Source organism: Oncorhynchus masou, chromosome 32, assembly GCF_036934945.1.
Source record: "Oncorhynchus masou masou isolate Uvic2021 chromosome 32, UVic_Omas_1.1, whole genome shotgun sequence".
In the NCBI taxonomy this organism is placed as follows: Eukaryota; Metazoa; Chordata; class Actinopteri; order Salmoniformes; family Salmonidae; genus Oncorhynchus; species Oncorhynchus masou.
Window position 1 is genome coordinate 26,071,476 of NC_088243.1, and position 20,973 is coordinate 26,092,448.

Sequence of the window (20,973 nt, forward strand, 5' to 3'; positions counted from 1 at the left end):
GAGGTCAACCGATTATGATTTTTCAACGCCGATACCGATTATTGGAGGACCAAAAAAGATGATACCGATTAATCGGACGATTTCAAAAAATATTTTTTTTATTTGTAGTAATGACAATTACGACAATACTGAATTAACACTTATTTTAACTTAATATAATACATCAATAAAATCAATTTAGCCTCAAGTAGATAATGAAACATGTTCAATTTGTTTTAAATAATGCAAAAACAAAGTGTTGGAGAAGAACGTAAAAGTGCAATATGAGCTATGTAAGAAAGCTAACGTTTCAGTTCCTTGCTCTGAACTTGAGAACATATGAAAGCTGGTGTTTCCTTTTAACAAGAGTCTTCAATATTCCCAGATAAGAAGTTTTAGGTTGTAGTTAATATAGGACTGTTTCCATCTATACCGTTTGTATTTCATTAACCTTTGACTATTGGATGTTCTAATAGGCACTTTAGTATTGCAGGTGTAACAGTATAGCTTCTGTCCCGCTCCTCGCTCCTCCCTGGGCTCAAACCAGCAACACAACGACAACAGCCACCACATCGAAGCAGCGTTACCCATGCAGAGCAAGGGAAACAACCACCCCAAGGCTCAGAGCGAGTGAAGTTTGAAACGCTATTAGCGCGCGCTAACTAGCCAGCCATTTCACTTGGTCACACCTGCCTCAACTCGGGAGTTGATAGGTTTGAAGTTATAAACAGCACAATGTTTGACGCACAACGAAGAGCTGTGCGTTTGCTGTTGGCAGAACGCACGAAAGTGCTGTTTGAATTAATGTTTACGCGCCTGCCTACCACCGCTCAGTCAGATACTTAGATACTTGTATGCTCAGTCTGATTATATGCAACACAGGACACGCTAGATAATATCTGTCACGTTCTGACCTTTATTTCCTTTGTTTTGTCTTTATTTAGTATGGTCAGGGTGTGAGTTGGGGTGGGCAGTCTATGTTTGTTTTTCTATGATTTGGGTATTTCTATGTTTTGGCCTAGTATGGTTCTCAATCAGAGGCAGTTAGTTGTCTCTGATTGAGAGTCATACTTAGGTAGCCTGGGTTTCACTGTGTGTTTGTGGGTGATTGTTCCTGTTCCTTGTTCCTGTACCAGTATTCAGTTGTTCATGGGTACATTTACGTATTAAAAGGAACCATGGACACTTACCACGCTGCATATTGGTCATCTGATCCTTTTCGCCTCTCCTCTTCGGAAGAAGAGGAAATCCCTTACAATATCTAGTAATATCATCAACCATGTGTAGTTAACTAGTGAATATGATTGTTTTTTATAAGATATGTTTAATGCTAGCAAGCAACTTACCTTGGCTTACTGCATTTGTGTAACAGGCAGTATCCTTGTGGAGTGTAATGAGAGAGAGGCAGGTCGTTATTGCGTTGGACTAGTTAACTGTACGGTTGTAAGTTTGTATCCCCTGAGCTGACAAGGTGACAATCTGTCTTTCTGCCCCTGAACGAGGCAGTAAACCCACCGTTCTTAGGCCGTCATTGAAAATAAGAATGTGTTCTTAACTGACTTGCCTAGTTAAATAAAGATTAAATAAAGGTGTAAAAAAAACACACAAAAAACGGCAAATCGGCGCCCAAAAATACCGATTTCCGATTGTTAAGAAAACTTGAAATCGGATCTAATTATTCGTCCATTCCGATTAATCGGTCGACATCTAGTATGTACATACCCCAAGCAGAAGCAATGGATTACAGGCAACATCCTCACTAAGCTAAAGGATAGAGCTGCCGCTTTCAAGGAGCGGGACTGTAACCCGGACGCTTATAAAAAGTCCTGCTAGGCCATCAGTCGAACCAGCAAAGAGCAAATAAATGACTAAGATTGAATCATTCTACACTGGCTCCGACGCTTGTCAGATGTGGCAGGGCTTGCAAACTATTATGGAATACAAAGGGAAGCCCAGCCGCGAGCTGCCCAGTGACACAAGCCTGAGTAAAATTACTTCTATGCTCGCTTTGAGGCAAGCAACACTGAAGCATGCATGAGAGCACCAGCTGTTCTGGATGACCGTGTGATCATGCTCGCCGTAGCTGATGTTAGTAAGACCTTGTAACAGGTCCAGAAGGCTGCAGGGCCAGACAGATTACCAGGACGTGTATTCCTAGCATGCGCTGACCAACTGGGAAGTGTCTTCACTGACATTTTCAACCTGTCCCTGGCAGAGTCTGTAATACTTATATGTTTGAAGCAGACTACCATAGTCCCTGTGCTCAAAAGCCCCAACCTGCCTAATGACTACCGACCCGTAGCACTCACGTGTTTATCCATTAAGTGCTTTGAATGGCTGGTCATGGCTCACATCAACACCATTATCCCAGAAACCCTACACCCACTCCAATTTGCATATTGCCCCAACAGATCCACAGATGATGTAATCTCTATTGCACTCAACATTGCCCGACACACCGATCTCGACAAACCATTTCTGTATGGGCCTTGCTTTGTGCATGGGGGTATTGTCATGCTGAAACATGAAAGGGCAGGTAGCATTCACTTGGCATCCGCCAAACCCAGATTAGGCCATCGGGCTGCCAGATGGTGAGGCAATATTCATCACTCCAGAGAGCGTGTTTCAACTGCCCCAGAGTCCAATGGCGGCGGGATTTGCATCACTCCAGCCAACGTTTGGCATTACGTATGGTGATCTTAGACTTGTGTGCGGCTGCTCGGCCATGGAAACCCATTTCAGGAAGTGGGTTTTTCCACCGAGGACAGACCATTTTTACGCGCTATACGCTTCAGCACTCGGTGGTCCCACTCTGTGAACTTGTGTGGTCTACCACTTCGCGGCTGGGCCGTTATAGCTCCTATACGTTTCCACTTCACAATAACAGCATTTACAGTTGACTGGGCAGCTCTAGCAGTGCAGACGTTTGATGCTGACATGTTGTAAATGTGGTATCCTATGACGGTGCCACACTGAAAGTCACTGAACTCTTCCATATGGACCATTCTACTGTCAACGTTTGTCTATGGAGATTGCATGGCGGTGTGCTTAATTGTATACACCTGTCAGCAATGGGTGTGGCTGAAATAGACAAATCCACTAATTTGAAGAGGTGTCCACCTACTTTTGGCCATGTAGTGCACATGGAGTTCACTATGCTTTGGTCCTATTATTGCTCACACAATTTCTGTTTGGTGCAACATTTTAAAACGTTGTAACTGGGAATCAAAATTGCATGCCAATACTCCAATATTTCACAATAATGCCTTGCAGTCTGGAGGGCAGACTTTTGCATCCCCTCAATTGTCCAAATGTGGAATCTGTACCCTTAAAGATATCATGGGCAGTAATGGTTTGAGAACATTCCAAGATTTGAAAGACATACTGTACACATCCCCAGGCAACTCCTTTTTAAATATTTACAACAGCCACTCTGTATGCTGGCCTATGGAGTCCCTTGATGGGATTCATACATACATTATCTGAGCTCCCAAAAGGACTGATCTCTATAATAGAAAAACAACCTTTGGAAAGCTCATATTCTGAGCTAGCCATTAAACAAGTATGGTCCACAGATCTAAGTGAATCTGAACAACCCTTTAACTGGAACAGAATATGGAAAAATATTACCTTGGCATCCTGTAATCCGAGCCATCAATTCAAACATTTTAAGTTTGTTCACATGCTGTATTTAACACCAATACATTTTTTTATGATGAAACTGGCCCCAACTCCCAACTGTTCAGTGTCCCCTAAATCAGGTAGGGACATTCCATCATATGATGTGGGAGTGCCCTGCAGTTAAATGCATGAAGGAAATATTGAATGCGTTGCATCTGCTATGTTACTTAACGATGTTAGCTCCTTGAATCTCTCAAATACTACTGCCAGGCAGCGCTACTGCGAAAAGGATGTTGACTCAGGTTGAAATCACCCCACTCTCTCTCAATCCGCCAATGGATACAGTTACTATATGAAGTTATAACATTAGAATTATCAACAGCGAGAATGAATAGTGCTAGTCAAGGAACAATTGAGGCCTGGACAAATATACTCTCAGCTAAAGCCCAACACATAAATACAGTGGGGAGAACAAGTATTTGATACACTGCCGATTTTGCAGGTTTTCCTACTTACAAAGCATGAAGAGGTCTGTAATTTTTATCATAGGTACACTTCAACTGTGAGAGACGGAATCTAAAACAAAAATCCAGAAAATCACATTGTATGATTTTTAAGTAATTAATTTGCATTATATTGCATGACATAAGTATTTCATACATCAGAAAAGCAGAACTTAATATTTGGTACAGAAACCTTTGTTTGCAATTACAGAAATCGTACATTTCCTGTAGTTCTTGACCAGGTTTGCACACACTGCAGCAGGGATTTTGGCCTACTCCACCATACAGACCTTCTCCAGATCCTTCAGGTTTCATGGCTGTCTCTGGGAAATACGGACGTTCAGCTCCCTCCAAAGATTTTCTATTGGGTTCAGGTCTGGAGACTGGCAAGGCCACTAAAGGATCTTGAGATGATTCTTACGGAGCCACTCCTTAGTTGCCCTGGCTGTGTGTTTCGGGTCGTTGTCATGCTGGAAGACCCAGCCACGACCCATCTTCAATACTCTTACTGAGGGAAGGAGGTTGTTGGCCAAGATCTTGCGATACATGGCCCCATCCATCCTCCCCTCAATATGGTGCAGTTGTCCTGTCCCCTTTGCAGAAAAGCATCCCCAAAGAATGATGTTTCCATCTCCATGCTTCACGGTTGGGATGGTGTTCTTGGGGTTGTACTCATCCTTCTTCTTCCTCCAAACACGGCGAGTGGAGTTTAGACCAAAAAGCTCTATTTTTGTCTCATCAGACCACATGACCTTCTCCCATTCCTCCTCTGGATCATCCAGATGGTCATTGGCAAACTTCCGACGGGCCTGGACATGCGCTGGCTTGAGCAGGGGGACCTTGCGTGCGCTGCAGGATTTTAATCCATGATGGCGTAGTGTGTTACTAATGGTTTTCTTTGAGACTGTGGTCCCAGCTCTCTTCAGGTCATTGACCAGGTCCTGTCGTGTAGTTCTGGGCTGATCGCTCACCTTCCTCATGATCATTGATGCCCCACGAGGTAAGATCTTGCATGGAGCCCCAGACCGAGGGTAATTGACCGTCATCTTGAACTTCTTCCATGTTCTAATAATTGCACCAACAGTTGTTGCTTTCTCACCAAGCTGCTTATGGTGGAAAATAAGTATTTGGTCAATAACAAAAGTTTATTTCAATACTTTGTTATATACCCTTTGTTGGCAATGACAGAGGTCAAATGTTTTCTGTAAGTCTTCACAAGGTTTTCACACACTGTTGCTGGAATTTTGGCCCATTACTCCATGCAGATCTCCTCTAGAGCAGTGATGTTTTGGGGCTGTTGCTGGGCAACACAGACTTTCAACTCCCTCCAAAGATTTTCTATGGGGTTGAGATCTGGAGACTGGCTAGGCCACTCCAGGACCTTGAAATGCTTCTTACGAAGCCACTCCTTCGTTGCCCGGGCGGTGTGTTTGGGATCATTGTCATGCTGAAAGACCCAGCCACATTTCATCTTCAATGCTCTTGCTGATGGAAGGAGGTTTTCACTCAAAATCTCACGATACATGGCCCCATTCATTATTTCCTTTACACGGATCAGTCGTCCTGGTCCCTTTGCAGAAAAACAGCCCCAAAGCATAATGTTTCCACCCCCATGCTTCACAGTAGGTATGGTGTTCTTTGGATGCAACTCAGCATTCTTTGTCCTCCAAACATGACGAGTTGAGTTTTTACCAAAAAGTTATATTTTGGTTTCATCTGACCATATGACATTCTCCCAATCTTCTTCTGGATCATCCAAATGCTCTCTAGCAAACTTCAGACAGGCCTGGACATGTACTGGCTTCAGCAGGAGGACACGTCTGGCACTGCAGGATTTGAGTCCCTGGCGGCGTAGTGTGTTACTGATGGTAGGCTTTGTTACTTTGGTCCCAGCTCTCTGCAGGTCATTCACTAGGTCCCCCCGTGTGGTTCTGTGATTTTTGCTCACCATTCTTGTGATCATTTTGACACCACAGGGTGAGATCATGCGTGGAGCCCCAGATCGAGGGAGATTATCAGTGGTCTTGTATGTCTTCCATTTCATAATAATTGCTCCCACAGTTGATTTCTTCAAACCAAGCTGCTTACCTATTGCAGATTCAGTCTTCCTAGCCTGGTGCAGGTCTACAATTTTGTTTTTGGTGTCCTTTGACAGCTCTTTGGTCTTGGACATAGTGGAGTTTGGAGTGTGACTGTTTGAGGTTGTAGACAGGTGTCTTTTATATTGATAACAAGTTCAAACAGGTGGCATTAATACAGGTAACGAGAGGAGGACAGAGGAGCCTCTTAAAGAAGAAGTTACAGGTCTGTGAGAGCGAGAAATCTTGCTTGTTTGTAGGTGACCAAATACTTATTTTCCACCATAATTTGCAAATAAATTCATAAAAATCCTACAATGTGATTTTCTGGATTTCTTTTCTAATTTTGTCTGTCATGGTTGAAGTGTACCTATGATGAAAGTTACAGGCCTCTCTCGAAGACGAGAGAGAACTTGCGCAATTGGTGGCTGACTAAATACTTTTTTGCCCCACTGTACATACATGCATACATACACACATACATACATACATGCATACATACACACATACATACATACATACATACATACATACATACATACATACATACATACATACATACATACATACATACATACATACGTACATACAAAATGGCTACCCGGACTATTTCCTATGTCCCCCCCTTTCTTTTTTACATTGCTGCGACTCGCTGTTTATTATCTATGCATAGTCACTACCCCTACCTACTGTACATGTGCATATCACTTTAATTACCTTGACTCACTCAGTACCGGTACTCCCTGCATATAGCCTCGTTATTGTTATTTTATTGTGTTATTTTTTAACTTTCGTTTATTTAGTAAATATTTTCTTAACTCTTAGTTTCTTAAAAATGCATTGTTGGTTAAGGGCTTGGAAGTAAGCATTTCACAGTAAGGTTGTATTTGGTACATGTGCATTTGGTGCACGTGACAAATAAAATGTGATTTGATTTGAAAGGGGAGAAAGCAAATTAATCTTTGTTGCCTTTTATTTAAGTCATTGCACATCAAGAATGCATGCAGAGTATGTGTGAACGGGGGTCAAAAATGCTCTTCCTGGCTATTCTTTGGCAAGCTTTCATTAAGAGATAATTTCATTAAGAGATAACTGAGAAATGTACCTAAGGCACATAATAGAGTTCATGGGTACCTAATGGAAATTTGAATGAGTAATATTTTTGGTGGGTTATTTCCAGTCTCTATTTTCAAGTGTGTACAGGATTTGTCATTAATTGTACAACAATACTATAAGTGTCTTCTGAGTCCCAAGTGTGTGTATGGTCTTATTCTTGACGTATATTCAAGCTACTTAGTGTGTCCTCCTAATAAGACATAACAAAGAATATTAATTAATTGTGGGTATAGAGCTAAACCCAGTGGTCCTGCAACATAAACAGTAGAGGGGGCTGATAGATATGTGTTTCTCTACTTACATGTAAGAGAAGATGCCTTCTCAGGTGTCCTATATCTGTATCTTGGACCACTCTCCACATACTTTGGACATCAATGTCTTGTAATTGTAAATACTGACAATTGATTCAAGCCACATATCATGCCAGGCTATTTTTGCAACAATCATCCATTGCACCGCACCGTAACTTCAACCTTTATTCTGTAGTAACATAAACAAGCATTGTTTGTAAGAAATAGTCAGGTATAGAACTGTGGACTGATCTTGAAAAGGAAAAACATACAAATATATGTTTAGACAAACTATGTTTTCTTATCAAAATCTTATCAAACTCAGGCGTAATTTGCATGGCACTCCGCCCCCCGCCTCTATGGTTGGCTCGTGGCGGTTCCTCAACTGTTTAAGCCAAGAGTTTGCAAATGGTTTGTTTAGCTGTCAATCAAAGAGCCATCCCCGGGCTTGGCTTCAACAGTGAAACCATGAGGGAAACCGACCGCTTGCCTTGCTGTCGAGTGATTCGACCGTGTTTCTGGTCTGGACCAGCAGTGCGCTGCCTCGGCTGTCCTTAGTAGTACGCATCTTATGTTTCTGCTTCATTCGGAGAGATAGTAGGGGGATAGATCACGCTTTCTCATTGTGCATGCCAGGAGAAGAGGATACAATCGCCGGTCAACGGCAGATTCTTAGAAATAAAGACATTTTCCTAATGGTATCATACACTAATCAAACGGAGACATGTGGAATTGTATGGGGATTTCGAAGTGTCTCTCAATAGTGTGTCTTCTGATGGTGTGGACTGAGGTAAGAACTTTTTTCTTTTTATATTGACAGATCAAACGAATTGATCCGCAGTTGCGCGAGTGTATCGTGCACACAACGAGGTCTCATTCAGTTTGTGAATTTAATTTTTCGAATTCCATTCCTAATGAAATTAGTAGTTAAATCATGTGATCTTGGAATTCTACTTTGGAGCTTCCCTATGGATGAATTCATTTTGCATTCTTCTTGGATCAAGGCAATCAGCGCAATGTATAGACAGTGTGTGATTACATGCCTGTGTTATAGGCTAATCTAGGTATCTAATTTCCGTGGGTAAAAATCGGATGTTTAAAAAAACATGCATTTGTTGTATAAAGCAGCATTAATAATCAAATAATTATAAATGAAAAACAAACAATTGCCCAAAACCTCTGCCATTACTAGAAATATATTGTGGAAGTAGGTCTAACACCACTAGCATCACTTAAAATGATATGTAGAAAAGCATTCTGAAACATCTAAACATTTTGAAAAAAATAAAAGTTCAGGTGTACAACATGCATAACCTTCTGTAGCCTACTTAAAAATGGTACGCGCTTCATGTATTTATTTTATATTCAAATGCTATTCATAGGTGTCCCAGTCTTCGGGCTCCTTTGAGCTGCAGTTGATTGCTGTACAGAACGCTAACGGTCAGTTGTCGGACGGGGACTGCTGCGACGGAGAAAGGAACGCGCAGGATCTCCACTGCAGCAAGGATGAGTGTGATACGTACTTCAGAGTGTGTCTAAAGGAATACCAAACGGAGGTCACGATCTCAGGCTTGTGCATCTATGGAACTGGATCTACTAACGTTATCGGTGGGAATACTTTTCAATTTAAGAGCACCAAAAACAACCAAAACCGAATCAACGACGGTGGAAAGATTGTCATCCCATTCCAGTTCGCTTGGCCGGTAAGTTGACGATAAGTCATTATTACATCTGTTGATCCACTGCACATGTCCTGCTTTTATTCATTTACTCATTAATAGTCAAATATAGTCACTAGTCAAGTCCAAACCGGATGAGGTTGTGAGTGTGCCATCTTCATTGCCAGTGGCCATTTGGCAACTTTGGAGAACACCTCAGTTTGAGACTTGTCTGTAAATAATAATGTATAAAACGTTTTCTCGTGGCATACATGGTTTCTGGCTTAGTGCATTCCACAAAAACATTTTTTTGGTGTGCCTATTTTACACAGCACAAATGTCAAGAACACACACTTTTACTCATATCTTTTCAAATTACATCTATTACATTTGCTTTTGCTTTGATTCCATAAATCACTGGCTACTGTGCCTTTCTCCTAAGGTCTGAAAATTGAAATTGCTGACAAAGTTCAATTGTGCACATGGTGGTTGCAATCATTATTTTGTACATCATCATAGTAACATAGTACTAATCTGCAATTCCTATATTTGGCTTCTTCTACCAAACAAAGATAGGCCTACAGTCCAGCACATAGACATGGAAGCTCTCAAGTCATCAAGAATGATATTGAACAAATACCTCTCCCCATGAACAACATCTCGCTGCACATTTTGGACCAGATATGTGAGGATTGTTGTGTGGTTGGTTGGCTGTGTGACCTATCCATTCATCAGTCCTTGTGGTCAGCTGTCAGGGGAGGGAAAGATGGAAGTAGTAACTGGGGCCCTGGGCAGATACGGTTACCACTAAGTTGTGTGTGACATAGGGAGTGGATATCGGTGTCACCACTATACTCAAACAAGTGAGATCCTAGAAGATCCCTATAGATCTGTGCTAGGGGATGCCTTTACCTCTGGCCTCTCAGGTTCACTGAGTCGGGTCAGTATTATCCTCAATGTAGACAGGACAAAAGAGAGGATTGTAGTGCCGGGATAACCCTTTCAAGTTTTCCATTGTTGTGATGGGCCAGTCAAGGGCATATTAGTGGATGTGCTTTTCAATGTCCAGACATTGATCTCGAAATTGTTTTTAAAAGTCCAGAAGATGGTAAATAATGTTTTCTACCATTATTAACTGTAACTGTTGGTTTATTGTAGCAGCATGTCTAGTGTTGTGTACTTTTAGTGTTGGGCCTGAAACCATCAGGGTGTGCTAAGCTGGCCAGCAACCTCACACTCCTAACACTACATGACAGCTGCAGTTTAAATTTGATTTGAGGCTTGCTGTCAGTTGCTAGGAGACCCCTAATAGTCTTAGTATACCCCCTCTTTCCACATGTATTTTTACATGAAAAAGAAAAGCTACCCAGTTTGCTTTCAAAGCAAATTACAGACCTCTGTAGTAAACAACATATACAGCATACTGGTATGTTGTTGACTGATAACCCTAATAGAGTTCATATTATCAAGGCATGCCTTGTAGCCTATGACAGTATGGTCAGAATTTCTGGGCCACTAGCTCCTGACATGAATTAAAGAGAAAAATGCCTTTTTTCTGCCACTCGATAATTTCCTCATGGTTAACCTCTCACCCTGTGTGTTTTTAGTGAAATCTTTCTCATGAAATGGAGAGGGGAGGGATGCTGGTAAAGAGAGAAAGGCTGCCTCTTCTCTTTCCTCTGTGAGAATTCAGTCACGACTCATGAGGGAAAGATATTTTTAGGATCCGGCTCAGTCACTTAAGACTCTGTTTGACTCCACAAGAAAAACATCAATTTAATTTGCTCCCTGCTCCTCCTTATTCTCTTATTTGTGGTATATTTAGAGGCAGTCTGTCATTCCATTCCCCCATGGGAGTAAATCGTATGAATGAGGGGCTATTACTCTCCATTTTTGTGGTTGTTTCCGTGCCCCTCTAACCCTGGCCATATTTTTCCACAACCGTCGATTAAACAGTTATATGATACCAGCCCTGTCAACAAAATCACTTCTTGTGATAGGGTTTAGTTTGAATGACCATGGTGGCTGAAGCGAATCTTGTCAGAGGTCTGTCAGTCAGAGGCCATACAGTATTGGGGTGTTGTTGGTGGGTTGACGTGCTTGACAGCATCTAATCCTCTGTCCCTGCCTCCTACCCCTCCTTTCTGTCTCTAGGTCACTTTAATAAGCCTAAAAGCATTGGTAGCGCTTCTCTAGTTGGGAGAGGCAGGGCTACATTACGTGAGTGTGTGTGAGGTAAGGAAAGGTGAGGGATAGTGTTGTTTAAAGCCCTGTGCTCCTTTAATTGTAGTCAGGAAAGGTCTGCTCATCTTTCTGCTGCCGCCATGACCCGACTCGAGTGACTTCCTCTGGTTCCACTTTAGATGACCTGATTTTGCCTGTAGCCCAGCCGTGTAAAATGTCTGATTACTGGCTGCATGTTTAATGTTTTGGAGACACTGTTATAAGGTTGGGATAAGGGATAGCAGATTGATGAATTTCTTATTTGTTTGTGGGTTTTATTCTGTGGATAGGTGTGCATGCGTGCCTGTTTTCGTGTGTGTGTGCGCGTGCTTGTATGTATGCTTGGGTGTGTGTGCTTGCTTCCCCTTCCACGTGTTTGTGTGTATGCACTTTTGCACCCATTTGTGTGTGATAAATGCTAATGGAATGCATGCATGGCAGCCAGGTGCTGCTGAGCTCAGTGCAGCTGTGATTAAAGCATGTTATTTCACAGCCAGTAAGTTTCATTTCCACTTGCCCTCAGTACCTGTTCACATGGCTGTTGGAGCTCTGCTGGAACCAGCCAGCCCACCAGGCCAGGATGACTACAGCAAAGCCTCCCTCCCTCCCTCCCTCTGCTGCTTTGTGTTCAGGGCTAATTAAATCCTAGACTTTATGTATATCATTAACTGAGACCTCGCTTTACACACCACATCTCTCTATCCCAATACCTCAGCAGATGCCCACTGTAACAGCATTGTATTGGCATTTTGTATGCATGTCTGTCTTATACTTTGGTGGTGAAATATTCTGATAATTTGTCATCAGGTTGTATTTTTGATCGTGAAATGGTTAGGTCATAATTGACTGTAGTGGGGTCTTTCCAAGAAATTAGTACCTTTTGCATCCCTTTGATATTTTAAGTACAAATTGTGCACCAATATTGCATTTTAAAAGCCTGTCATATTAAATGAAGTGCCCTTTAATTTAGACCATATGGAGAATTCAATAAATCAGATTTTTCATGGGAATAAAGACTTGCTAAAGTGCTGAAATTCAGCATGTTGACTTATCCCTCCATCAACCCTGGGTCACCTCTAGGAAGATTTTAACCCCAACATTTCTCCAAGTTTCACCATCATTGTAAAGCCCTGGTTATTTTGAAGATGATTATTTATTTAATTTGATAAGTTATCAATTTATATCTGTCCCTCATTTTAAGGTCAACCCTGTTACCTGAACTGAATTCTCATTTTAATATGGTGAAACTATTCCTTTAAGTATTATTATTTATTTTTTTACAAAAGAAACATTGAACATCTAATAGTCAAATCATAGTGTTAAAGCAAGTGAGCTGCTTCTACTCTTTTTGGCCATTTTCTGGTGTTTTGTGGTGGAAAACTGAGTGGGTCTGGCATAACACGTCAACACTCTTACCCATAGATGTTCAAACATTTCTATCCTGACTAATGTCACTCCCTGTTGCACACAAGCTTCCATTCCTCCTGTCACAAGGGGATTTATGGCTGATTTAAGATGAAATTGTCAACCATGTTACTTGATTTGGCACTTGATAGGCACTTACTACTTTGTATGTAAAAACATTTATGAAATGGGAAAACATTTTTTTTTAATGAAGTTGAACATGTGCTCTTTATGACAGAATGTAAAAACTTTACCAAGTTCCACTTCTCAAAAGGCATGGAATTGGTGGAATGACCCAGTTGAGTGGTTCAGTGAGCTAGTCTGTGTGTCCCAGGAACTCAGGAATGCTGTTGTAACTCTGCTCTCTCCTCTGGGGTGAAGGGGGTGAGGGTTCATCCACATTAGGGTTTCTCAATTGTTGGTAGCCTAGTTACTCAATCCTTGTTGTTGCAGGGAACCTCTGTAAAGTCAGGATTTAACTCCAATTTATCATCCAGCAGTTATCAGGCCGTTTGTGTGTGTGTGTGTGTGTGTGTGTTTATTTTTTACAGATTTTATATTGTGTTATTGACTGTACGTTTGCTTATTATGTGTAACTCTGTTGTTTTTGTCACACTGCTTTGCCTTATCTTGGGCAGGTCGCAGTTGTAAATGAGAACTTGTTCTCAACTGGCCTCCCTGGTTAAATATATATATTTTTAATTGTTTGACAGCCTCACAGTTTGCCAGTCCAGTGGGTGCACATTAATACATGTGCAAGAATCCATGGTTTGATCGTGATTCCAATGTGATTGGGGTCTTAAACCGAGCTGAGTTTGCTCTGCTGTGCTGAGTGATTGGGGTTTTCCCAACCTGGATGATCAAGCCCTTGGAGAACAGGAGGCTTCCCTTTTGTCACTGAGCCTTTCAGGCCAAACAATGAGTTTATACCGATGTTTTTATCTGCATTTATGGTGTTATAAAAAGAACTGGAGGGATGGAGAAAGAAGATGGTGTTGGGTTTCCTGTCTGAAGTGATGGGCTGTTGGCAGAGGAGGCTGATTTATGGCTGCATTGATGTCCTGGGAAAACTAAAGACAATGCTGCTCTATAGAGAGGGATGGCAGAGGGTGTGTCAGGCTGTCTTTATCAGGATATCATCAAGGACACTCACTACTTGGTGCATATATGTAGAATTTGAGCATGCTGCCGTTCTCCAAAAGTTGTCATTGCTTGTAATCTTGGTGTCAGAATAATCTGAGATGTTAATCATGAAAAGTGTTAACCACTGAGGATAAAAAATGTTTTGTTTTTCTTGTTACTAAATTGGAAAAGATGATGCAAGACCTACTGTACCATGTGGAATGCTCAATTATGTGACTGAAGGAAACCCTGAGACATAATGTTTCAACAGCTTGGCTAATAAAAATATACTGGGTCATTTAGCATATTTTGTTTTGATGTAATTTGTAGAATGAGGATCCTGTGTAGGAGATGCCTTATTTAGAGTGGGGCTTTTTTTGTTAATAACATGCTAAATTAGCCAGCCTCACTGTACCCTACTGGAACCCACATGTTTTATTCATTTCAATATCCTAACAGGTGTGAGATGACAGGTGTTGCTGTTTTTCCCCCTCATCTCAATATTTTACTAAAGTTGTTAATTGGGTGTTAGAATGATGTCAGGCATACTTTCTGTGCGACCCTATTGCTATTAGTGTTAAAGGTCCAATGCAGCAGTTTTTATCTCCATATCAATTCATTTATGAGAAACAATTAAGTACCTTACTGTGATTGTTTTCAATTAAAAGGGTCAAAAATAAACACAGGGCAGTTTCTCAAGCAATACTTTTGCTAGGACTATTTGGAAGTGGTCTGAGTGTGGAGGGGAAAACTGAATGTTTCCTGTTGTTTTCAAAAATGTTTGGAACCCTTTCTTATTGGTCTATTAACTAATTTATGCCAAAGCTCCATCCCACCTTAACAGGCAGAAATTTCAGGCTGTCTTTTAAAACAGGTCTTAAACTAAAATGTCATTATCATAATATTCCCATCTTCACAGTTTTATTCCAACCTCATAGTGTGAAAATATACACTGAGTTTACAAACCATTAGGAACAACTGCTCTTTCCTGTATCACAACTGGCCGTGATTGGGAGTCCCATAGGTCGGCGCTCAATTGGCCCAGCGTCGTCCGTGTTTGGCCGGTGTAGGCCGTCATTGTAAATAAGAATTTGTTCTTAACTGACTTGCCTAGATAAATAGAATTATTTATTTATGACAGACTCACCAGGTGAATCCAGTTGAAAGCTATGATCCCTTATTGATGTCATCTGTTAAACCGACTTCAATCAGTGTAGATGAATTGGAGGAGACAGGTTAAAGAATCATTTTTAAGCCTTGAGACAATTGAAACATGGATTATGTACATTTAGAAGGTGGATGGGCAAGACAAAATGTTTAAGTGCCTTTGAACGGGGTATGGTAGTAGGTGCCAGGTGCACTGGTTTGAGTGTGTCAAGAACTGTAACACTGCCTGGATTTTCACGCTCAGCATTTTCCTGTGTGTATCAAGAATGGTCCATCAACCAAAGGACATCCAACCAACTTCACACAATTGTGGGAAGCATTGGAGTCTACATAGGCCAGCATCCCTGTGGAACGCTTTCGACACCTTGTAGTCCATGCCCCAATGAATTGAAGCTGTTCTGAGGGCAAAAGGGGGTGCAATTGAATATTAGGAAGGTGTTCCTAATATTTTGTACACTCAGTGTATATTAAACACAGGTAAATCACATTTTTGACTGCACTGGGCCTTTAAAAGATAATGCTGAGTTGAGTCATCTTGATTTTAATGTAGAAAACCCCTAGTTAAAGCAGTACTACTGTATCTGTAGTGGGTTGAGACACAGGCGATGGAAGGGGCACAGTAATTTATTCATTGAACAGGTGAAGACAGTGAGGAGTGGGCTCAAATCACTCATGTAAAATGGTCTGGAAGGTGTCAAGTGACAACTACTGTGACTGCTGCCCTGGTCTGGTCCATCAGGTTGCACTACAGTCAGACATGCACCCCACAGCCGCACACTTTGCACCAGCCTCTCCCAGCCTCCAGTCTCTCCTCAATGACACATACACAGTGAGCCAGAGCCCAGAGAGACTACTGGCTGATTGGAAGTCAGTCTTTGAGACATTTATGATTTAAGGATTATTGAATAAGATATCACACTTTTATTATCACTCCATATCATAGATGACGCCTTGGGCTCCCCAGCCTCATAAATCATAGCCAGTCATATTTGACTGACAGGGCAGGAAGGAGAATGGGAGGCAGTAGTCTGATCACTCAAAGGCCAGTAGTAGTGGGGAGACACGAGAGGACAGCAGAGGGGCAGGGAGGCAGCCTCTCACTGTGCCATGCCCTCCACTGAGCTTTTCATGAAGAATGCTCATTGTGTGATGTAAAAATATGTATTGTAGATTTAATACTCCATCTACTTTTATCACGTCACACACTGTGGTGATGAACTAGTTTATGTGACTCAGGTCTGGACCTTTGAGTTATCTGTGGCTCTGTAAAAGAGATGTCTGTGGTCAGATTGTCTCCTCCTCCTATCTGTCTCCTGGGAGACTGACTGAGGACCCATTACTGGGGCAGCTGATGATGCAATGGAAGGTTTACTTTTGGGGGAAGGTGAAGATAAAGCCAACTGTATGTCCTTGGACCTTTAAAGAGTTAATTATTTGCATTCGGAAACGGCCAGAGTTAGTGGCAAGTGTTTTCGGATCAATCTGGAGAGAGGCCATACTAGCTAGATTAATGCAGACTTCAGTTACATACAGGGTTTGTTTAAATAGAAGTGATAAAGGGAGACTGTGGTATAAGTCACTACTGGGGGACGGGAGATCAAAGAACGAGACTTCTCTGCCTTCCATATACTCAGCAGTTTAGCATTATTAGAAGTCATATTCGTGAAATATACAGTTTCCTCCAACAGCTTTGAGCATCCAAGAATCCAAATGACAGAAATGTTTAGCTCCTTTTTCACCCCTCTCTAATCTGACCAGTACTGTGTAATCTACCTCACCGACCTTCTTTTGGTGGAATGGGCTGTACTGGCCACAATCACCTGACAGAAAGCCAGCTCCTTTCTGGCTTTGGTGTACTGGTACCCAAATAACTCCCCAGGAATTTCAGTTTAAGAAACCTGCTGCTGTTAGATTTTGAATTGTTTCAGTATGTGTGTGCCACTTCAGAGGAATGATATCACTGTACAGTAAGTACAGCAGCGAGACTTGAGCTAACAGCTTAATCACCTGTTTTGTATTAGAATGTGTTCTGTTCAACTTCAATTTGTTATCCCTACAGTAGTAGTTGCACTTAACTTCCCTCGGGCTTATATCCAGCTAATCAGTGACAGCAGTGTGGGAACCAAGAGCTATTTTCTCACCAGCAGCATCCACATTCACTCACAAACTGTGTGTGTGTGTCAGAGGAGGCTGGTGGAAGAGCTATAGGAGGACATGCTCATTGTAATGGCTGGAATGGAATAAATGGAATGGAGTCAAACATGTTGTTTCCATGGGTTTGATAGGTTTGGTACTATTCCTCCTATAGCTCCTCCCACCAGACTTTTCTGGTGTGTGTGTGTGTGTGTGTATCATGTGTTCCTTGTGTAATACATTCCACATTGTGTGTGTGTGTGTGTGTGTGGGACTGGGGAGTAAGAATTCTTACAACCCCCTAATGATCCCGTCTGTCTCTCTCTTCCAGCGGGCGTACACTCTGATTGTGGAAGCATGGGACTGGGACAATGGTACACACAGCAGCAGTGGTATGTACAGTATACTTCACCTTTCCAGGTATTTACTACCACATGAAAGGAGAGCCAGCCAGGCCTCAGTGTCTCGCATCAAATGAGTCATTAGGTGAGGGGTGAAAGATGTGTGTAGTTTTTATTTAGAAGTGACAGGGGTATTTACTGTGACATAAAAAGGTGGGGAGGTCCATGGCAGCATCTCAGAACCAAGGTTACAGGTGATGTCAAAAAGGAGATTTGCGTGATTTGTGATTTATCTACTCTAATTTAGACCAAGGACCTTTCCTCTCTCATTAGTAGCTGTAGTGATTGAGGAAAAAAATCTACACAGTTACATATCGCAAAATAATTTTGGACAATATTATATCAATACTTTATCCGCAAGTATCGATTTGAACATTTTTGGAAAAATATATTTCAAAAGATTTGCTAGGTAGCGTCAGCAAGTCGGCTGTACCTGCACCAAACTCTGTGATTTTTCATCCTATAGCTTGGCCTCAATCTTCTTTTTAAATAGCGAACCAAAATGTTTTCAGCACTTATTTCCATGACTGATTAAACTAATTTTCTCATGCTTTTTCTAGTCTCTCTTTAGCAGACATACCGCATCGTGAGCATGTTTGCACATCAAATCAGTAGTATTGAATAGCAATACAAAAATAATTGTGAGAATTGTGAGAATCTCAATACATATCTATCAGCGCCTATCGTGATAATATCGTGAGGTTCCCGGCAATTCTCAGCCCTAGTCACTGCAGGGATGGGGCATGTGAAGATGTGTGTCTCTGTGAGAAGAGCTTCATTAAAGGTGACTAATTGTCTCAAGGGGGAACAGGGAGCTCCTTCCACGTCAAGCCCAGTTTGGACGCGGGGTGCCTAGTCACTGCTATTTGGAACACAGCTGTATCCTGTTTTTACTTGCTTCTCTCATTTCCGTCCTGTTTGGCTTTGTTTTGGAAGCTCTGCTCAGAGGAAGAAAGGTTAATTGTGGAATGTGGAATGTAATCTATGTCACTCAAGTCAAGTGTGTTAGATTTAGGGCAACATTGAACCTCAGGTGAGATCAATGGCTGACCTAACCTGACAAGGTTGTTGTGTTTTTCTCTCCGGTGAACAGGCGATACACACCAATCCAAGCTTCTATAACAAGCTGTCCTGTTTTCACTGCTGCATAACTCTTAGAGAGTCAGCTCTATATATTCCCAGGAACAATGCAGCTTCACACAAAGCAGCTTCTTAGCAGCACAAGAGGAAGAAAAGATGATTGAAATGGACTGTCAAGTTGAGCTGCCATATACCAACCACAGCAAACAGATCCATACAACAACTACAGTGGCAAGAAAAAGTATGTGAACCCTTTGGAATTTCCTGGATTTCTGCATAAATTGGTCATAACATTTGTTCTGATTTTCATCTAAGTCCCAACAATAGACTTACTTAAACTAATAACAAACAACAATTAGATGTTGTCATGTCTTTATTGAACACACTGTGTACACATTCACAGTGCAGGGTGGATAAAGTATGTGAACCCTTGGATTTATAACTGGTTGACCCTCCTTTGGCAGCAATAACCTCAACCAAACATTTTCTGTAGTTGTGGATCAGACCTGCACAACGGTCAGGAGGAATTTTAGACAATTCCTCTTTACAAAACTGTTTCAGTTCAGCAATATTCTTGGGATGTCTGGTGTGAACCGCTCTCAAGCTTCTCAAATCGGGTTGAGGTCAGGACTCTGACTGGGCCACTCCAGAAGGCGTATTTTCTTCTGTTGAAGTCATTCTTTTGTTGATTTACTTCTGTTTCTGTTCGTTGTCCTGTTGCATCACCCAATTTCTGTTGAGCTTCAATTGGCGGACAGAGAGCCTTACATTCTCCTGCAAAATGTCTTGATAAACTTGGGAATTCATTTTTCCGTCGTTGATAGCAAGCTGTCCAGACCCTGAGGCAGCAAAGCAGCCCCAAACCATGATGCTTCCTCCACCATACTTTACAGCTGGGATGATGTTTTGATGTTGGTGTGCTGTGCCTTGTTTTCTCCACACATAGTGTTGTGTGTTCCTTCCAAACAACTCAGCTGTAGTTTAATCTGTCCACAGAATATTTTGCCAGTAGCGCTGTGGAACATCCAGGTGCTCTTTTGCGAACTTCAGATGTGCAGCAGTGTTTTTTTTTTTGGACAGCAGTGGCTTCTTCCGTGCTGTCCTCCCGTCCAATAAACCATTCTTGTTTGTTTTATATATCGTAGACTCGTCAACAGAGATGTTAGCATGTTCCAGAGATTTCTGTAAGTCTTTTGCTGACACTCAAAGATTCTTCTTAACCTCATTGAGGATTCTGCGCTGTTCTCTTGCAGTCATCTTTTGCAGGACGACCACTCCTAGGGAGAGTAGCAACAATGCTGAACTTTCTCCATTTATAGACATTTGGTCTTACCGTGGACTGATGAACATCAAGGATTTTAGAGATACATTTGTAACCCATTCCAGCTTTATGCAAGTCAACAATTCTGAGATCTCTTTTGTTCGAGGCATGGTTCACATCAGGCAATGCTTCTTGTGAATAGCAAACTCCAAAATGTTGTGAGTTTTTTTTTTTTATAGGGCAGGGCAGCTCTAACCAACATCTCAAATCTCATCTCATTGATTGGACACCAGGTTAGGTAACTCCAGACTCCAATTAGCTTTTGGAGAAGTCATTAGCCTAGGGGTTCCCATACTTTTTCCAGCCTACACTGTGAATGTTTAAATGATGTATTCAATATAGACAAGAAAAATACAATGTGTGTGTTATTAATTGAAACACACTGTGTCTATTGTTGGGACTGAGATGGATATCTGATCAAATTTGATGACCAATTAATGCAGATATCCAGGTAATTCCAAAGGTTCACATACTTTTTTTGCCACCGTATAGCTCACCTCTCTGTCTCTGTGTTTGACCCCATCTTAGGTCAGTATGTCAGCTGTAACCCCTCCACTTTTAACTTGGCTAACTTTTAGTGGTGGTAAGTGATAGTACCAAACCTCTGTCCCTCTAAAAGTCACAAGGATGTATAACACATGTTTAACCTGTTGATCTACACAGTCATTCTCTGAGATACTGTACGTTCCTATGCACCAAGCTGCCTGGCCGTTCATATTGCCAGTGTGATGGTTAGCATGGCGAGGTTAGTTCCCGCCTGGCTGGCCTGAGGGTCTGACTCACTGGGAGACTGTTTGTGCTCCATGTCCATGTCTCTATATAAAGCATGTGATCACCTAGTTAAGCCATTCATTATGGACCACAGCCCTTTTTCTTT

General features: G+C 41.7%; 1 protein-coding gene across 3 annotated transcripts in view; it reads left to right on the plus strand.

Annotated features, from left to right (window-relative positions):
• The first annotated feature begins 8,070 nt into the window (after window positions 1-8,070).
• Window positions 8,071-20,973, plus strand: part of LOC135525791 (protein jagged-2-like) — a 37,501-nt gene continuing 24,598 nt past the window's right edge. For 2 of the 3 annotated variants that reach the window (XM_064953655.1, XM_064953656.1), the window contains exons 1-3: window positions 8,071-8,377; window positions 8,970-9,290; window positions 17,626-17,686. In XM_064953655.1, the coding sequence (XP_064809727.1) occupies window positions 8,312-8,377; window positions 8,970-9,290; window positions 17,626-17,686 (448 nt within the window). In that variant the 5' untranslated portion in view covers window positions 8,071-8,311. Of the gene's footprint in view, window positions 8,378-8,969; window positions 9,291-17,625; window positions 17,687-18,781; window positions 19,017-20,973 lie in introns of those variants that run through there. The other variant, XM_064953657.1, reaches the window with a different exon arrangement.